The sequence below is a fragment of the Pipistrellus kuhlii genome, unplaced genomic scaffold, assembly GCF_014108245.1.
Source record: "Pipistrellus kuhlii isolate mPipKuh1 unplaced genomic scaffold, mPipKuh1.p scaffold_m20_p_21, whole genome shotgun sequence".
Classification (NCBI taxonomy): domain Eukaryota; kingdom Metazoa; phylum Chordata; class Mammalia; order Chiroptera; family Vespertilionidae; genus Pipistrellus; species Pipistrellus kuhlii.
Genome location: NW_023425520.1, coordinates 14,248,515 through 14,268,188, shown reverse-complemented (window position 1 = coordinate 14,268,188; position 19,674 = coordinate 14,248,515). Strand labels below are relative to the sequence as shown.

General features: G+C 57.1%; 1 protein-coding gene across 1 annotated transcript in view; it reads left to right on the top strand.

Annotated features, from left to right (window-relative positions):
- The first annotated feature begins 606 nt into the window (after positions 1–606).
- SEC24D (SEC24 homolog D, COPII coat complex component) overlaps positions 607–19,674 on the top strand; it is a 64,366-nt gene continuing 45,298 nt past the window's right edge. The window contains exons 1-6 of the mRNA XM_036450177.2: positions 607–744; positions 2,433–2,588; positions 12,385–12,511; positions 14,898–15,043; positions 16,121–16,354; positions 16,619–16,746. Coding sequence (XP_036306070.1) covers positions 2,471–2,588; positions 12,385–12,511; positions 14,898–15,043; positions 16,121–16,354; positions 16,619–16,746 — 753 coding nt within the window. The 5' untranslated portion in view covers positions 607–744; positions 2,433–2,470. The remainder of the gene's footprint in view (positions 745–2,432; positions 2,589–12,384; positions 12,512–14,897; positions 15,044–16,120; positions 16,355–16,618; positions 16,747–19,674) is intronic.

Sequence of the window (19,674 nt, the reverse complement as noted above, 5' to 3'; positions counted from 1 at the left end):
TGGGGTGGGGTCAGGCCTCCCACCGCAGCGACCTGGAGCACGTGGACACCCCTTGAAGGGCCCACAGAAGCCCCGCAGGTCCAGCTCCAGGGAAGCCAGCTCCGCTTACTTTCCAGCGGGACACCCTTTCCTCCCGGCCCCGCTGCAGGCTGCCTGGCACCGCGCAGGCAGACCAGCCCCGTAAGCTGTCTCCGGAGGGCGGAGTCGGTGCCTCCGGCAGGGCCTGCAGCCGGCCACGTCACAGACTCCGGAAAGGGGAAGAGTGAATGAACAAATGAATGAATGAGCCCGCAGCCTGGAGTGAGAGTGAATGAGCCCCAGCCGCCCTCCCTCCCGGCAGGCTCGCGAAGGACACGCCGCGCTGGCTGAGCACCGGAGGAAAGCTCTGGCCGGACTGGAGCGCACAAACCGGACAGGAGAGGCGACAAGGAAAGAGGGAGGACCCTGGCCGGAGCCAGGACCGGCTGAGTGCCAGCCCCGCCCCGCCCCGCCCCGCCTGACCACGCCCCAGACCAGGCCACGCCCACTCCGGGCCCGGCCCCGCTCTCGCCCCGCCCCCGCCCGGCCCGGCCCCGCCCCCTCGGCGGCTGCGCGTGCGCGGCGGGGGCGGGGGCGCGGCGGCGGGACGCGGCCGGAGTTTTGACGTGGCAGTTGCGGGCCGGGCTGAAGTCCGCGCCGCGAGCCCAGGAGCCCGGGAGCGCGGACCGAGCGGAGCGGAGCGGCGGCAGCGCGGGGCGGCGGCAGGTAGCGCGGGGCCGGGGTCGCCCCTCCAAGCCGGGCGGGCGCAGCGGGCGCAGCGGGCGCGGGGGCGGGCGGCCTGGCGGGGACCCTCCCTCCGGTCCCGGCGCGGCCGCGGGTTCGGGACCGGCTGCGGCGGGAGCGCCTCCCGCCCGCCCTCCAGCCCGGCCGCTCTGGTGCGGTCTGCGGCCCCCGCCCCCCACACACACCGGGCACCGCCGGCCTGTGGGCTCCGAGCGCGGAGGGTGCACCGCGGGCTGCGGCTGCGGGCTCCGGGCCGGCCCGGGCCCCGGGGCCGCGCTGTCGGGGGGATGCCGGCCGCCCTGCCCGGGGCCTCGGGTCCCGGGAGCCGTTCCGGAGCTGACTGGGCTCCTGAGGAAGTTTGACGTGGCGGCCGGTGCGCGAACAGGCGACGCCTCCGGGCCGCTCGGCGACGGGCGCGGGGGAGCCCGCGGCCGCTGCCACGTCTGCTGGGCGCGGGGCGGGGGGCAGGGGGACAGGGATGGGCAGGCCTCCGCCCCGGCCTCCCTCTCCCTTCTCCTCCCCCCTCCCCGCCGCCGCCGCGGGAGGAGCGGGTTTTAGGATGTTTCTACGCGCTGGTTTAATTCTGGAAACTTACAGTTTGAGGTGAGAAGGAAGCTGAAGGAAGATGCCAGCTCCAGAATCCAGTGGAGATCGGGAGGGGCACCCTCCCCTTTCCTTTAGAAGGCAGGCATCCTGGTAGGCCGGCAGGAGGAAGAGCGCCCTGGCCTCACCGTGGGGAGGGGAGGAGCAGCCAGAGAGGGTCCTCGGCTTGCTCCGGACACAGCCCGCGCTGGCCGCCCGAGGAGCCACCTGTCACCATCACCCAGAGCTTCCTCCGTCTGTAAAAACTGTTAAGAACACTCCATTCTATCAGATGCCTCTTATTTTGTGAAACCTGGAAAAGTGGAAAAATTCAACAACTTGATGTTGGTTTCCGAGTAGAATCAAGAGGGATATTGTGTGTTTGCGACCCTGCTTGTGTGTGTGTGTGTGTGTGTGTGGTGCCCGCCTAAACTCACAGGAAATTGCACTTTTTCCTCAGTTCCTGAAATGCATGTGCATATGTTCCTAGAGGTGTGACATCAAACCAGAGAGTCTGTCATCTTCACCAAGAAACCACTGACACTCTCAGGTGGTTGTGGGCTGCCACCTGGCTTGGTCCGAGTATGACTCATAAGTCCACGATCGACTTCTTTATCTCACGCTGTGTTCGTTGGACTATTGATTGCTCCCTGTCCTGGCTGCCTGGTTGCAGTTACTAATGAGGATGGCACTAAAAGCACAAGCGATAGGACATCTGGTTTCAGAGTGCGGGCAGTCGTGCTGGTCGGTCAGCTGACTGGCACCGGTTCTGGCCCGCGGTGTGCTCTGTGCTGACCTGGCCCCGGAACCAAGGCGCAGAACTAGCAGGTGCACTCACCAGGCTGTGGGTGAAACATTTGGCCTTCCGGTGAGAAGGCGGTGGGCAGCTGCTGGGGTTCATGCCTGGGCGTTTGCCCGGGACTTCAGAGGTGAGCTCTGAGCTCTGAGGAGCAGTGGTTAGATGGTGTCCAGGCTGTCTGCTGTGCCCGGTGCCTGCCCCTCCCTGCCAACCAGAGAACGCTAACTGTTTCCCTGTCATGCACCGGGCGGGCGCTGGGCCGCTCGGTGACAGTTTCCCTCTGTTGCAGGTTCGGTGTGGAGCTGCCTCCTGGACCGTCTTTTCACAATGAGTCAGCAAGGCTACGTGGCGACGCCCCCCTACTCCCAGTCGCAGTCTGCGATGGGCCTCTCCCCTCCGCTCTACGGCCACTACGGGGACCCCTCGCACGCAGGGGCTCCACCAGGTAAAGGCACGGCCTGCCCGCCCGGGGTGCGCGGTCCCCTCCGGCTCAGAGAGCGGCCGGGGAGTCTGGGGCCGCCGTGAGAGCAGTGCTTGGGACTTAGGGTCACCTGCCACCGGGGAAAGGCTCAGAAGGAGCCTGCGTCCTCAGCGTGGCTGCTGCGTGGAATACAGCGGGTGTGGCTTCTAAGTTCACATGGAAACAGAAGCTTCCTGAGTGTTAATTTCAGACTTGCTCTTACTTTTGATCAGTGCTGTGGTGTTATTGGAAACACTCAATAAAAAACTATCTGTATCCATAGGCTAAAGTGGGTTTGGCAATATATTCTAAAATCAGTTTTGATTTTGGGAAAGTGTCATTGGATCTGCACATGAAGATTGCTCGTGTTAACAACACGGGAAACGTGGCCTTGAGATGATTATTGAACAATATCGGTTGCTTCGGAATATGAGACCCAGCAGGGAATCTTGGCTTTAGGGGCAAAAGTGGGGGAAAGGAGTAACAGATGGGACTCCCACAGCTCTGGTGCCAGTTAACACATGAGCCCCCTTTATCAGGGGCTGCTGTGAGAGCAGGTTCCAGTCAGGAGCGAGGTGAGCACTAGCCTGTTTCAGGCTGATGGGCCTACATTGCTTGGGAATGTTTGTGTCAGACAGCTCTCTCAGCTGCGGAGAGGATGCTGAGCAATTCATGTGGAGCGTTCGGTAGGAGGGGCTGTGCTTGTGTTCAACACTGAGCCTCGGGCTCAGAGGCCTGGCTCAGGCATGCAGGGCACAGGGTTAGCGGGTGGTGGGAGCGGAGTGCGGGTGGCGGGGATGGGGTGTGGGTGGCAGGGACAGGGTGCGGGTAGCAGGTGCAGGTGGCAGGGGCAGAGTGTGGGTGGCGGGGGCGGAGTGCGGCTGACAGGGGTGGAGTGTGTTTTTCTCTGTCCGGTTGTTCGTTTCCCTCAGGCTTAGGCATCAGGATAATTACATAAGTTACTCTTTTTGGTGCCCACTGAGAATCAGAAACGTCCTGTGCGTTATCCTCTCTAATGCCCCCGCAGAGCCAAGATCAGCTCGTTCGCAGTTAAGAGAGCAGAGTGTCCGGTACACTGAGGCTAGTCCACGGTCAGCAGCAGGCCGTGTGGCCAGGCTCACACCAGGGGCACACTCAGCATTGCCCACCCTCTCCTCTCCCCGCAGCTGTTTCCTCGCTCAGGGACTCTCACCCTGCCTCTCAGCCCCGTGGCTCCGCCTCCCCCCCACTCTGTAGCCGGGGCCTCATCCAAGGTCCCTCCTCCCACCAGGCCATCGGGGCCTCCGGTTCCGGGACACGGCAGGCGCCGTCCTGTCCACTGTGACTCTGTTTATCACGTTTGTCCTCCCAGCCTCGCCTGGTGTCTGTGACCTGTCTGTCCTTTGTGACTCTTGGTGGCTTTCTGGCCACGTCTTTCTGAGGAGCCCCTTCTGCGTGGCTGTTACGGCTGCTGCTTCTCCTTCCTGTTCCAGCCCCCTTTCCTCTGCGGCGGGTGCCCGCACTGCCTTGTCCGTGTGAGGAGCTGTCCCAGGTCTCCTGCGCCCCGCACCGCCTCAGGGGCTCGCTGGTGGCCGGCACATCACACCCATCGTGGCCAAACCGTCCACGGTTTGTTGTTACAAAAGCCACGTTCCCGGCGTTCCGGCTCTCACTCACTGCAGCATCCTTCGTTCTTCCAAATGAGAAACGGTCACCTTCTCCAGCCCGTGGGTCCCCGGAGTCTGCTGGAAATCGTCAGCATCTTCCCACCTGCTTCCTCTTCCCTGTCCTCCTGCTGCTCACTGGCCACTAAAATGGCCTCACAGTCCCCCATCTCTCCACTCTGCCATCCCAGCCCCGGCCTGGCCGCAGGCTTCATTCCAGACCCATTCCGACTCCGTGGGCTTCGAACCTTCAGGCTTCCCACTCCCCTGCGTGAGCTCCCGGCCTTCATCCCCGTTTTCTCTCCAGCTCCCCCGGCCCCCCCGCACCGCACTGCACCGCACCGCGCCGCACCGCACCGCACCGAGTGGCCGGGCGCTGCCACCGGGAGGCCGGTCGCACTGGCCCTGACCTGCACCCCCCCTCCCGGAAGCCATCCAGGCCACCTCATCCCAGCAGGGTCTCCCCGCGTCCTCCTTCAGCCGGTTCCGGGGGTGCTTGCAGGTGTTTCTGCCACGGCCCCTCCTCCGGCTTAGGATCCACTGCCACTCCCGTTCCTGCCGCCTGTGCCTGCCGTGCGGTGCGGTGGTGACAGAGCCTGGCGCGGGGAGCGCAGCGGCGAGTGGCCAGCGGTATGGTGCGCTCATCAGCCAGCACTCTCCCAGCATGTGTTGTCTCTGTGCCACCTCCTTCCTGCTTCCTGCTCTCCTCACTCAGTCCTCAGGGCACCGAGTGCAGACCCTGCCCACACCCGTCGGAGAACTCGGCACTGAACTGGCCTCGTCCCTCTGGGTGCTCTGTCTCCGGCCGCACGTGCCTTCTTTCCTGGTCTCTGGGGGTGCCGTTGGCTTTCCGGCCCACCACACAGGCGGTGGTGGCTCCTCAGAGAATCTCTCCCGCAGGTCTGGAGTGCCACCTTGGTGTGCTTCCTCGCACACGTGCTCCGGCCTGTGCCCGGGAATGCTGGTGCTCGGCACCCGGGGCACAGGCTTGCTGGGCGCACAGGGGGCTGGGCGATGTTGCCATGAAGACACACACCTGCCCTTGCCTGTCTGCTTATGGGTGGACGGGCGTTCGGGGTGGACAGCAACCGCGCAGGGAGCACTGCTACCCGGCGGGAGGGGAGGGCACAAGGCAGGGCACCCAACCAAGACTTAGGGCTGAAGGGAACCTGGAGGGAATGTTCTGGAAGATGAGAGTTGGCCAGTGGGGAGGCTTGTGGGTGGCACGTTGCAGGAGCAGCAGAGGGGTGGCGGTGGCGGTGGCGGTGGAGCAGTGAGAGGCGCCAGCGGTGGAAGTGGCATCTGAAGACTCCTAGGCGGTCTATGGTAAGGGCAGGGGGACTGAGAGCATTCTAAGCTGGCGGATCAGGTCCTGTGTGCGTGTCAGGAAGAGTCACCCTCCACGAGAGGAGGAGGAGGAGGAGGAGGAGGAGGAGGAGGAGGAGGAGGAGGAGGCGGCGGCGGCTAGGGCGCCACTTTGAGGAGCGGCTCTTGCACCCTCGGGGTTGGGGCCCAGCTCTCTGCCGTGGGAGGTGGTGCTGTGGAGGCTGTTCACAGCATCCTGAGCCTGCCCCTCTGACCTGGTGCTTGCCCGCCACGCACCCCCAGCTGTGGCACCAAACCCTGGGCTTGTCTACCGTGCCACCTGGTTGGGGACCACTGGTCTGGCAGCTGAGAGGCAGATGTGGCGTGCTGGGGTGGCGGGGCTGGTGGGGAGGCTGGGGAGGGGCGGGCTCCGGGGACGCCACCGCGCAGGCTGGGAGCGGCGGTCATGCCGAGTCTGAATAGCCCGCATGGGGCTTCTCTTTGTCTGGAGACACGTTTCCCGCGGCCGTTCCTAACCTCGGCTTCAGTTTGTCAGATCCAGGGCCACATCCAAGGCATGTGTCTCTGTGATATTTTGGTTGGGTTTCTTTGCTGATAACAAACCACTCTCACAGAAGGGATTTGTTAACTGGCATTAGGATGCTTAGAGAATATTAGAGGGAGCCAGAGAGCCAGGCCAGACACCCCCACCCGGCTAGTCCCTCAGAGCCACTGCCTCTCCCCAGAACCGCACCCCTGCCTGGCCAGGGCCCCTCGCTGGCGGCTTTGCTGAGCTTGGAACCTCTGGCAGCGGTTTGCAGGGTCTAGGAAATGGAGACTCTCCCACCCAGGACCATCCGGAGAGGCCAGCAGGGAGGAAGTGGAGTCGGCAGGGGCGCCAGGCTGCCATACTGCCTCTATATGGAAGGCGGTTCGTGGTTTTGATATTTCCTTTTGGCACAAGCATCTGTAGTTCTTTCCCATGGTTTGGTTTTCCTTTCCTTTTAAAATCCTCACGCCGCTCTCTAAAGAACCTGATTTCTCTTCATCTCAATCACTGGCCAGGGACTGGGTCTTTGTAGATAATGCGGATCCTCCCTCCCTTTGCCCCGGATAAAGTCCAGATGGCAGGCAGGACTTTGCAGTCTCACCTCAGCCAACAAGACAGCCTCTGCTCGGCTCTTCCCGTCTGCACGGGAGCCCCTGGGTCCCATGTCCGTGCTCTCCGCCTCTGCCCAGCTCTCCTCCCTGGCTTCCCCTCTGTCCCCACCTGAGAAGACCCTGGTCCTTCCTCTGACCTTCCCGTCTGTGCAGGAGACCCTCCTGCCCGCCTGTGCGTGTGTGGGCAGCTCTGCTAGCTCAGTCCTCAGGCACAGAGTGAGCCTGCTATGGAGGCGATTTCTAAAATAAAGGGGAACGAGCGTCTTAGTAAGATTGGGGTACAGCACAGGCCGCTTTCGGGGAGAGAACTTTTTATTTTTTATTGTTGATAACATCACATATATCTCTCACTCACTCTCCCTGCCCCCTTTACACCCCTCCACTCCCCTCTCCCTCCCTTTAGGTCTTCGCTAACCTACTGGCCCTGTCCATATAAGTATATTGTAAGGAATGCTCATGTTAAAAAAAAAAAACAAAACAGGAAAATGTATACACACACTATAACCCAGAGGTAAGGTAGAGATAAGAGCATCAATGATGAGAGTCAGTGACCACCTAACGGTGCAGAGTTGTGCATTTGCTTCTTCTTCCTTTAACCAGCGCCATGGGGAGCCTTCAGGACCAAGGCCACCGAAAATTGTTCCTCCCCCCCCCAAAAAAAAAACAAAAAACAGGAGAGAAATGCCTACCAACCTTGTGCCGCATCCCTTAGATATAAGCAACTTCTATTACACTGACAGTGGCTAGTTTCAGTATTTGAATAAAAATTTCCAGCTTATCTTGTATATAGCAGTCTCATTGTCAGAACATATAAGTGGAAGAAAATTTTAAGTTACTCCTTTTTCTTCTTGAATATCATTCTCTCCCTCCCCCTCTCCGCCCCATCTAGCATTATTTACATATATGCAAATTTACTGTGGAGTTCCACTAGAACAAGTTGTTCTTAAAATCTTGTCTAGGAAATATTCTTTTTTACGCACATATACGTTTTGTCGGTGGGCTAGCGGATTCAGGCTGGGGCTGCCCGGACTCCAGGGTGGGTGCATGGGCTCAGGCCTGTGAGTCTGGGAGGAAGGCGGCAAGGCCTGGCATCTTGTTTTGGTCTTTGTTATGACTTCGTTTTTAGAAACAAAAGTTGATTAACATGCGCAGCACATCCACACAGGAGCACCCCAACATGAGTAACTCCGAGAACTGGTTTTGATTCTCGGACACGTGTGTGAGGGGTGCTGATGAAATTTCTACTTCCTTGCTTATTTAAGACATGAGACTATCTTTGGTTTCTTGTAATCATGTAATTAGTTACTATTTTAGTGTCGTGAATTTTCTGCTTTTGTCCAAAAGAGTGTTTAAAATGAAAATGCAAGTGCCTCAGACTGCTGGACCTCAGAGGGAAGGTAGGGAGGGTGGGGATAAAAGGGAGAAATCAACCAAAGGACTTGTGTGCATACATATGAGACTAGCCTGGTCAAGGACAGTGGGGGGTAGGGGGTGGACGCATGAGTAGGGAGGGGTGGGGGATTGGAATGAGGGGTTGAGGACAAATAAGTGATACCTTAATCAATAAAGAAATTTAAAAAATGCAAGTGTGCATACGTGTTGTTAGAATATAAATTCTTGAGAAAAGGAGGGTAGGGCATGGCCAGGGGAGAAGGCCTTGGGACTTGCTGGGGGTTACCTTGTACACAGGCCTTGTTCCAGATGCCCTCAGAGCTGCCCTCAGAGGGGGCAGTGTCACCCTGGTGGTGGTGGGGCCAGGCTTTGAGGGTTATGGTGTCTGCTCAGGGCCTCCGCTGGTCAGTGCTGGCGAGCTCAGACCTCCGTGCCTGTAAGCCTCTTGTCCTTCTCGTGGGCTGGGTTTGGGTTTAGAAAAACCTTCATATCACAATGTATGTTGCTATAAGAATCACGTACTTGGTTTTACTCTCGGTAGATGAAAAACTGCTAAATAAAACGGACTGTAAAGTTAATAGGAGCTTTTTCTTCAGCTTGAGGAATCCCGTTTCCGGGGAGAAACTTGTGAACGTGGGGTATTGCTCGGGAACGCTGCCCCTCCCCGCCGTGTTCCCTTCGAGGTCACCCAGCAGTGGAACGCGTGCACACGGATGTGCTTTGTCAGAAACTCTTCCTGGGCTGCGGGATCTGGGGACTAACTTCCTAGAGGGACACGGAGGAAGCAGATGCTGCGTGTGCAGCCCCATTTTGAGGGCATTGGCGGGCAGGACCACTGGGAGGCCGCTGAGGGCATGCCGGAGGGCGGGCGGGCCCCTGGGAGCCGAGCCGGCTATGGCCAAAACCAGCAGGCGGAGTGGGGAGCACAGACGTGCACCTTCTCTCCCAGTCCTTTCAGAATGCAGGGGGCGGTGCGGGGTGTCCCAGGTGCTCTAGAGTGAGAGGGCAAACAGTCCTCAAAGACAGTTCTTGTGCAGCCCACCGTCTGCTAGCCAGCCCCACTTCCCTCCTGTGCCAGCTCTTCCGAGAAGAAGAGAGGCAAGTGTCTGAGGACAGGTCAAAGAGAAACCTTTAAAGACCGCAAGGGGAAGAGTGGTTTGTAAATAAAAATCAGTCCCCATCCCAGCACCTAGCGTCATAAGTGAGTACTGAGGCCCCAGCACCTAGCGTCATAAGTGAGTACTGAGGCCCCAGCACCTAGCATTATATGTGAGTACTGAGGCCCCAGCACCCAGCATCATATGTGAGTACTGAGGCCCCAGCACCTAGCATCATATGTGAGTACTGAGGCCCCAGCACCTAGCATCATATGTGAGTGACTGGGCCCCAGCACCTAGCATCATATGTGAGTACTGAGGCTCCAGCACCTAGCGTCATGTAAGTGACTGGGCTCCAGCACCTAGCGTCATAAGTGAGTACTGAGGCCCCAGCACCTAGCGTCATAAGTGAGTACTGAGGCCCCAGCACCTAGCGTCATAAGTGAGTACTGAGGCCCCAGGACCTAGTGTCATATGTGAATACTGAGCCCCAGCACCTAGCGTCATATGTGAGTGACTGGGCCCTGAGCAGCTGGGCCTTGGCGGTTGCCACCAGGTGTGGGGTCCGGAGCGACGCCGGGGACACAGGCTGTGCCCCCCGCCTTCCTTCTGCTGTAGCTCACACATGAGCTGGATTTGGGGTGAGAACTCCTGGCCTCCTGGGGCTCTCTGCACATGGGATCTGGATGTTTCAGGCTTGCACTGTTTTTGTCAGACTGATTTTTTTAATTTTAAATAAATCTTTATTGTTCATATTATTACAAATGTTCCTCATTTCTGCCCCCTCCATTGTTCCCCTCCACCAGGTTCCCACCCCACCCTCTGCCCTTTCCCCACTCCCCATTGTCCTCATCCATAGATGCATAGTTTATGTTCAGTCTCTTCCCACATCCCCCACTCCTTTTCCCCCGAGAATCGTCAGTTCACTCTCCTTCCATACCTCTGATTCTACTATATTCACCAGTTAATATTCTTCATCAAATTTTTATTCCCTTGGTTTTTAGATTCACTTGTTGATAGTTATGTATTTGTTGTTCATAATTTTTATCTTTATTTTTTTTCTCTTCCGAAAGAACCCCCTTCAGCAATTTATATAATTCTGGTTTGGCAGTGATGAACTCCTTTAGTTTTTTTTATTAGTGAAGCTCTTTATCTGGCCTTCGATTCTGAGTGATAGCTTTGCTGGGTAGAGTATTTTTGGCTGTAGGTTCTTGCTATTCATCACCTTGAATATTTCTTGCCATTCCCATCTGGCCTGCATGGTTTCTGTTGAGAAATCAGCTGACAGTCGTATGGGTGCTCCTTTATAGGTAACTACCTGCTTTTCTCTTGCTGCTTTTAATATTTTCTCTTTGTCTTTTGCTCTTGGAATTTTAATTATGATGTGTCTTGGTGTGGTCTTCTTTGGATTCCTTTTGTTTGGAGTTCTGTGTGCTTCCTGGACTAGTAGGTCTAATTCTTTCACCAGGTGGGGCAAGTTTTCTGTCACTATTTCTTTCAGTATGTTTTCAATATCTTGCTCTCTCTCTTCTTCTGGGACCCCCATAATTCTGATGTTGGTTCGCTTGAAGTTGTCCCAGAGGTTTCTTACATTATCTTCAACTTTCTAGATTCTCTTATCTTCTCCCTTCTGCGGAGGAGTTGTCTTCTGGCTCTTTATATTCCAAATCTTTGACTTGATTCTTGCGATCTTCCATTCTGTTTTTAGGACTCTGTATAATATTTTTTATTTCAAACAATGTATTCTTTATTTCTTGTTGATCCCTTATTATTTCTTGTTGATCCCTTATTATTTTAGTTGATCCCTTTTCATATCCTCATAGGTCTAGTTTATTTTATCGGCCTTTTCTAGGAAATTCTTGAAAAACCTTATAAGTGTGGTTTTGAACTCTATATCCAGTCGCTTTTTGTCCTCCATTTCTTTTGTTTGTGATTTGTTTCCTTGTCTCTGCATTTTCCCAGCTTTCCTGAGTTGGTAGCCTTAAAAGTCTCTGTGCTCAGCTTGGATGGGGCGGAGTTTCAGGGTGGAGCCTACAGCCTTGGCTTCTGTCAGCCCTGTCCTATAAGGCTCCTGAGTCTCAGAATTCCTCAGTGTCCTTCGGTACTCACTGCAAGCACCTCTGAGAGAAAGGTGCCCTCGAGTTTCGCCCGCTACCAAACAGTCTAGGCTCTTCTTCAATGAGTCTGGAACTGGGGTTCAGTTCAATTGGAAGTGGAGTTGGAAGTGGGGTTCAGAGCAGTCTGGAGCTTTTGTCTCCTTTCCGCTAGGGCAATCCAGTGGCACAGTCAATCGTCCGTTCTCTGCGCGCAATGTGCGCACCTCCGGGACTTTCTTTCACTGCTCCCCTGGGTTTCCGCCTTACAGCCCAGGCTCCCTCTGTATGAGCCTGGGTCCCCAGGGCCTGGCCTAGAACTGGGGTTCAGTGCTGTTGTTTCTGGGATTCAGCACAGTCCGGAGCTTTTATCTCCTTCCTGCTAGGGAATGCCAGCCAGGCACTCAGCCTCCCCCTCCTCTCCAGCTTTGTCCTCTCCTCGCATGCAACATGTCTCCATACCTTTGGCTTTTACAGCTCCTCTGCTTTTCCTTCTGGTTTTCTCTTTCCTTCTCGTTGTAGAATTTCCAATCAGTCGACTTTCCTGTAGTTCTGGGTAATGTCCATTTTGTATTTAGTTGTATTTTATTGACATTGTTGTGTGCGGCTGCGGTAGGTGTTTACCAATGCCGCCATCTTGGATTCTCTGATATTTGTTTCTTTCCTTCAGCTGACTTCCTGATGACCAGTCGGCACCTCCCCGTGCCAGAGCTGTGTGTGAAAGGCAGTGGTCGGTGAGGGCACCGCCATCAGACACAGAAAGGAAGCATGTGTGAAAGGCAGTGGTTGGTGAGGGCACCGCCATCAGACGCAGAAAGGAAGCATGTGTGAAAGGCAGTGGTCGGTGAGGGCACCGCCATCAGACGCAGAAAAAAAGCATGTTCACACTGCACAGGCACCAACGTCGGTGCCTGTGCAGTGTGAACACGCTTCCTTTCTGCTCTGCTCTGTCACGGCCACGGTCAAGTGACACTGATGGGCCTGGATAGTTCAGACAACTGGTCCTAACGTGCTCCTTCCCTCCCACCGAGGTCTTTGCGTCCGGGCTCTGCACGTCCAGCCTCCTCTGAATCTATGCCTTCCCTTGCAGGTGCGATGAAGCCAGCAGGGCCCATGGGGGCTGCTCCTGGGGGGGTGCTGCCTCCGGGCCCCCCGCCGCCTGGACCACATCAGTTTGGCCAGAACGGAGCTCATGCCCAGGGCCGTCCTCCCCAGAGGTGAGTGGGACGGATTCCACACCCACGTGTTTGTCCACGGAGCGTCTGACCTCCTGGTCTGGCCTCATCCTCAAGCGCCCCAGCACACAGGCTCTTAGGAAGTCAGGAGGGACAGCTCAGCACTGGTGTGGCGGGAGCCCTCCCGGTGCCGCCCACGCCTGGAGCTGCAGCCTGGTGCAGTCTGCTGGGAAAGAGCTCAGAGCAGACCCAGCCTGTGAGAGACACTTCCTGGGTAAATCGCGGAGGGCGGGGAAGCAGGTCCTGGAAGAACGGGCTGAGGAAGCGAGCTGTGGAGTAAAGGGAGGGCCTGGGAGCGGCGGAGTGATGAGCTAAGGGTCTTCGCCTGGGTGCTGGGAGTGGGGGGAGGGGGAGGCAGGGGGCCCTCTGTCCTGAGGGGTAAGGACGGCATTGTAGGGGAGGTCCCAGGAGAAAGTGTGCTTAGAATATTCAGCAGCTTTTAGGGTGTGGTCTCCACTGATTGACTGGCAGCACCAGGGCAGGAGTCATTGTCCCCTGCAACTGGCCCTGAGGTCAGCATGGCTGGTTTTATTGCTCTTCTGGGCCTGGAGCTGACACACAACTGAGGCCTCGATGTTGTCTCCAAGGAGGAAAGGTCAGGGGGTCCAAACCAATGAGCAGCAACATGCTGGGAAGGAAAGGTCACCCTGGGGGTGGGAGTGGCGGGGGCGGGGGTCTCACCCACCATTGCTTCTCCATTGCTAGGCTCCGGGGCTTTCCATCCTGGTGGCCTTACCTGCCCAAGGTCCTTGCTTGACTGGTCTCACTGCCTGCAGCATCGGTACATACTAGAAATATATAAAAGTTACTGTGTTTGTACCAGGCTTTTTACTGTTTGGTTTTAGGCATCTTATTTTAGAGTTTTGTATTAATCTCTCATTTCTCAGATGTCAATGGCCCGTATTCCCAATGCAATTTTAAACCCCCTCCTCTCTCAATTTTTTCACGGAACTGAGCACAGTGCCTGCAGGGGCTTGATAAATATTTAAAAACAAATCAGAGGCAGCCCAGGGAGAGAGTGGATTTGCCGTCCGGTGAGGGTCCTTGATGGGCTGGCGGGAGTGAGAGCAGCCCAGGAGGGAGCCCAGGCCATGTTTATCATAAGGAAGGAAGGGCCCTGGGAGGTGGTGCTCCCAGCCTGCACCCTCCAGACTGTCCCTGGGAGGGACCGTCACCCGCCCGCTGGAGCCCTGCTTGTGTGTCCACGGAGATGTGGAGAAGCTGTGCCCAGGAGCACTGTTTGCATGGGAACTTCTCCAAGGATCACCCGAGGCTGCTGTCTCCCAGCTTCCTTCCCCAGGGGGTCAGGCTGCGAGGTCGGGACCCCAGTGTGAATCTGGCCCCGTAGAGAGCTCCAGTCCCGCAGCGGTGAATCTCCTGCCCTGCGCTGGGGAGGCTCCCGGTGCTGGCTCTGGTTTGTCCTGACCCTCTGCACGGAGGGGCGGCTGTGAGAGGAGGAGCGGGCAGATGCAGGGAACGGGCGGCTGAGCAGTTTGCATGTGACAGGTCTGGGGAGGGTCAGAGGGCAGACCCAGCCGCTCTTCTGGGTGAAGCCGAATGCTGTGGTGCTGGTGCTGCTCCCTGTGCCTGTCCTGCTTGTAACTGTGGAAATGGTGTCACAAGCGGGACAGGGGAGGGGAGGGAGCAGACCTGGGCAGACCGCTCTGTGAACTGCCGGCATCGCAGGTGTTTTAGGGAAGAAATGTAAAAGCTGAGCAGCTGCTTTGAAGCACAGGGAAGGTGTGGTCTCCGGTGTCAGCTTTGGTTCTGTCCCTTTGTCCTGATGAGGCTCCTTGGCTCCGTGAGCCGCGGCCGTCCCCTGCTGTGGGTGGCGCTCAGCGGGCTCTGGCTCCAGGTCCGGTGAGCTCGCTCTCCCGGCTCAGGCACGGCTGACCGGAGCAGGCACCACCCTGAGCCTTGGATCCTCATCCCCCTGGACGTCAGGTGGCGTGAGGGTGGCTGAGCCATGGAGGGGCACCGGGCTCTGAACCGGTCAGTGCCACATCCACGGGAGACCCCTGCCTCTGTGGCCCCGCTCTGACAGCTGCACCTAGGATCCCAGCCAGCACCCGCAGGCCTTGCCCCCTCCTCCCCATTCCCCTGCTCCCACGTGGGCTGTGACTGAAGGTCAGGGTGGGGTGAAACACGCAGAGGCCAGGGGAGTCCCGTGTGCAGGCTCAGCCCTGGGGCTGCCGGGACGCTGCTGCATGACTCACCTGAGCTCAGCTCCGGAACATGGAAGACAGGTGGACATGTCCTTTCCCTGGTGCCCAGAGAGGCGCACTTAATTTTACAAGTTATTGGTGTTCGTGTATGTCATGTGCCTATGGAACTCTATGGTCTAACTTAACATCCTCTTCTCTCTCAGATTCCCAGGCCCTCCTCCTGCCAACAGCGCGGCATCCTCCTATGCCCCCTATCCACCCGCGACACAGTCATCGTATCCCAGTGCCATGCCCACTGCATCTGTCTCCCAGCTGGGCAGCCAGCTCGACACCATGCACATCAGCTACGGTAACGTGCCCCTGTCTGTGCCCCTGTCTGTGCCCGGGCCGCCCGCGTCAGGAGAGCGTGAACGCGAAAGGTTCTCTCTTCCAAATGCTCTGGCCCTGGCGCAGCGCGCCCACGTTGTGTTCGGACGTTTTGACTTCGCTCATCTGTACTGTGAATGGCTGTAATTAACTGCCCCTGACCGTGCTGCCAGTCATTTACGGTAATTGAAGGACCCTAGGGTACCTTACGTCAGTACACGACAGAAAACACAAAACGCTGTGGTTACAGTGAGCCTGAGGACACGACCTTCCTCTGGGAAGCGCGAGGCAGCTTAGCCTGTCACCTGCAAACTGCTCAGCCGCCCGTTCCCTGTGTACGGGCCTCGGTGAGCAGTGCTCCATGGCACGGGGTCGGGTGGCCCCGGTGCGGGGCAGCAGAGCAGGGAACGGCGAGCAGGCAGGCCGGTGCTGATCGCCCCGAGGTGCTGGGTGCTCGGGCCAGGGGCTGCTGCCTAATAGCACAGCCAGCCCTGCATCTTCCGAACGTTTCCATCACTGAGAGTGAGTGTCAGAAGCATCAGTGGGAAAACCCTCAGATATTTCTTATCTCTCACTGATTCCAATGGGTCCGTCTCTGTCTCCGTGAAGCACCCACGTTCACACTCAGGAAGGGAAATGGTCCAGTGTGATTGGAGGGCGTGTCAGCGTCCCTGGTTCTGAACCCGCTGGATCGGGAACAGCTCAGGGTGCAAACACGGACTGGCTGTGTGGTGACCTCACTGACGCCTGTTGCGTAACCACTGTTCGTGTGTCCGTCTCCTGTGTGACTGTCGATTTTGTCCCGGATGCCATTCCCTAGTTAAGGCGTATGTCAAACGAAGTCAGTGCAGCGGAGTTAAACTTAACCTGCTATCTTCTCACTAAAATCATGATGCTGTCGTTGTGAGATGGCATCTGTGTCGCGTGCTGAGTGAAGTGTCTCTTGTGGGGAGAAGGCCGTGGGTTTGTGGGTGCTTCTTGCTTCCTGTCGGGAAGGTGCGTGTGTCCTTGGCGGGGCAGATGGAGACGCGGTGTCCCTGACGGCTCGTCTTCCCCACAGGTTCGGGCACGGCACCCCCTGGCCAGGCACCCTCTGGCCAGGGTGCTCCGCCGCCGCCTCTGCAGCCGTCCATTCTGCAGCCTGGGTCTCAGGTGCTCCCTCCACCGCCCACCGCACTGAACGGCCTGGGGGCGCCACCCATGCCTCCGCCCGGCCCGGCGCCTCCGAGTGCCCAGCTGCAGCCCCCGCCGCTTCCAGGACAGACCCTGGGCAGTGGGTACCCCCCGCAGCAAGGTGAGACGGGCAAGGCCAGGGCAGGGCCTGGGTGTCGGGGCTGCCCTTCCGGGAAATCACTGCTCCTGCACCGGGGCCCCTGTCACCGCCCAGGGAGGGACTCTGACAGTATGGCCCCCGGGAAGAGAGGACTCTGGACGACCCCATGCAGCCCCTGCCTGTGCCAGGCGATGGCGCAGTGTGCCCGCTGACCAGCAGGGCTGTGCCATGGGCCGCCTCTGCGTTTGGATTCTAGTAATTTCTTTGTAAAATTGTTCCAAACAGGCAACTACGGCGCCCAGATGCCAGGCGCGCAGCTGGCGTACCCGGGAGGCTTCCCCGGAGGGCCTGCGCAGATGGCGGGCCCGGCCCCGCCCCAGAGGAAGCTGGACCCCGACGCCGTGCCCAGCCCTGTAAGCACCCCTCCCGCTCCTCCTCTCCCCCACAAAGGGCCGCTCTCTGCTCCTCCTTCCCAGCGCTCTCCAGGGTGGCCACCCTGTCCCTTCGCTGGCAGGCACTCCCGCGCAGGGAAGGCTCCTTCCCGTGTGTGTGGGCAGAGGGGTCACGCACCGGGCTCCCTGAGAAGCAGCCCGTGTAGATTCCTCTTTGCTATTCTGTGAACTTGCAGTATCTGCTGATGTAGTTACTATATTGGCAGTATTTATTATGTGCAATGAGTCCTTAGTAGTAAGAGTGTGTCCTGTATGCACATACTGTCTAAATAACTAAGGGACCCTTTTTAACCAGAGTAAGATTTCCATGGAGAGTGAAAGCAAAGTGTAGTTTGCATATTAAAAAACAAAATTATTTTTGAACCAAAGAACATACATACATATATATTTAACCCACGGACACAGCCAATAGTGTAGTGAAGGCCTGGGGGTGGTGATGTGGGTGTGGGATGGGGGGGTCAATAGGAAAAAAGGGGGGTCATATGTAATAATTTCAACAATAAAGATAAATTTTTAAAATTGTTTAATGTAGACTTAGAGCTGTAACTTTTCCATCCAAGAAGAGGATTGCTCTAGGAACTATATCAGTCAGCTTTCACTAAGTTGCTCTGTGTAACAAATAACCCCCAGCTCTGCTCACAACTGCAGGGATTTGCTGCCACCTAAATGGCCTGCAGGCTCAGCAGCTGCAGTTTGGCCCCTGTCCTTGTTCCACATTCCAGGGTGAGGGCAAAGGGAGAAGAGGAGGAGGGCTGTGGAGGGCAGCTCGGGAGCTTCCAGTCCCCCTGTGCCCCGGGATGGCCTCTCAGCGTCAGCTGGTGCTGTTAGCGATCCGTGCTCAGCTGCACCAGCCCCCCTGAGCCAGACCTCTGGGGGCTGGATCTGTTCTCGCGAGCTCTCCGGTGATCCTCGGGCATTCGGGAAGCAGCTCCCTCAGTGGTTCCTGTCTCAGGGCTGTATCGAGGTGCGGATAGTCCTGGTCAAGATCTTTCCCTGAACCCGGATTCCAACCCCCTCTCCTAGCTCTTTGGCCAAAATACTCGATTCTCTTTCCCACCCGCCTCCCGGCTAGCCCTTTGGCTGCCTCTCTGGTCCTGGTCCTGTCCTGGTGCCCATGTCCACCTCCTCCCCCCTGGGTCCCGGCAGAGCCTCCGGTGGCCAGGGTGGTAGGTGGGCATTCTCATGCTGTGGAGTGAATGAGTGAACATAACAACAAAGCCAGAGCAGCCTGTGCCGGGCTCATCCTGACGCTGGAATGCGCACAGGAAGAGCAGTCCGGTGTGTTGTACCTAAAAGGAACGGAAGAGCAACGCTAGGGGGTTATGCTCCTATCACCACAGCAGATGCTTTTGCTGCTAACGGCATCCTCGCTTCTGGAAGGAAAGGATAACATCCTGCTCACTGAACGCCTGCTGCATAGCAGTCTGAGCTAGTGCTCCCTGCCCAGGCCCTGCCCAGGCCCCGGAAATGAGGCCCTGGTCTCCCCTCAGGACTCCCTTTCTCCCTCTGTGCCTGCAGGAGCCAGTTCTCCTGCCCCTGCTCCCCAGGTCACATCCCTGCCCTTGGCAGCCCCGAGACACCCCTTTGTGGCACGGCACATCCCCCCCCCCGCCCCCACCCCCACCCATCCTACTCATCATCCCAGAGAACGCTCTCCTCCTGGTCCTGTTCCATGGCCCTAAGCGCCATGGCCCATAGTGTGAGCGGTTCCCAGCTCCTCTGCGGGAGGCAATTTGGCTTTGTCCCGAGTCAAAGCCCGGAAGCACAGTCACCACTCAGGGCCTCTGCTGGGATTTCTCGTGATAAGTCTCACCTCTGGGCCTGTTTTCTGAGCACACACATTCGAGGTCAATGTAAAAAGCGATAATATAGTTTTTAAAATTACTAGAACTGTTAGAGCATTTCTCACTCTCTTCGTAGCACTCCAGCCAATGTGTAGGTTAGTTTAGAAATTAATTACCATGTGTGACATCCTTTCTTTGGAGCCAGTGCTTGTAAATCGCAAATGGCGAATTTAAAAACAAACTTTTTGGAAATAATCTATTTGAAAACTAAGAACCATCTACGTTCAATATATAGGTTAGATAATTTTTATTTCACTGTCATATTTGACACTTCATTGGTGAAACCATTACAGTGAATGTTGATAATATAAAATCTATCCCAGTTTTGAATGAACAGGCTATGTTGGAATACGGAATGTAATTATTGCTTTGATTATAGTGTTTGCCTCCTGTGTCTGCCCGTGCGAACTTGAGTCTCATCTATGCTCCACAGTAATTGTGTTTGGAGCATATTCTATATCTTTAATCCAGTTAGAACCCCAGTCCAGTGATTTGAATGAGGGAGGCAGGATGTGTACTTACAGGCAGGCGGAGCCGGAGGAGTCTGGCATGCCCTCAGACCCCGGGTTAGCGCCAGCCAGCCAGCGGGAGGGGTGAGTTGGGGGGTGGGCAGGGCACCATTTCAGAGTTTGAGGAAGACAGTTTGTTACTGGAGTAACTTCTTTTGGAACATAAACAACTATGTATCATCCAAAGCCAGCACTTCAGTTTGACACTTGCCTCCTTTCTCCAGTTTCCCATCTTTCCTCTCTGTCCGACCCCAGGCTCGTTCATCCCCATGAAGAGAGGAGGCGCACGGAGGGAGGAGAGAATTGTAGGGTTCCCTCTTGTTTCTCTGGTTCCACACCGCAGCTCCTGCTCCTTGCTGTCACCCCAAAGCACGTACAACAGAGAGACTGCCGGTCCCTCCAGTTTTCATCACAAGGGGTTTTCTCAGACATTCCTGGGGTTTCCGAGCGAAGCGTTCTCTTCTGACGTGTGCCCCGTGGGAGCCCACCGGGCTGTTCGTCTCAAGTCACGGGGGGCGGGGAGGGGGGCAGAGCGC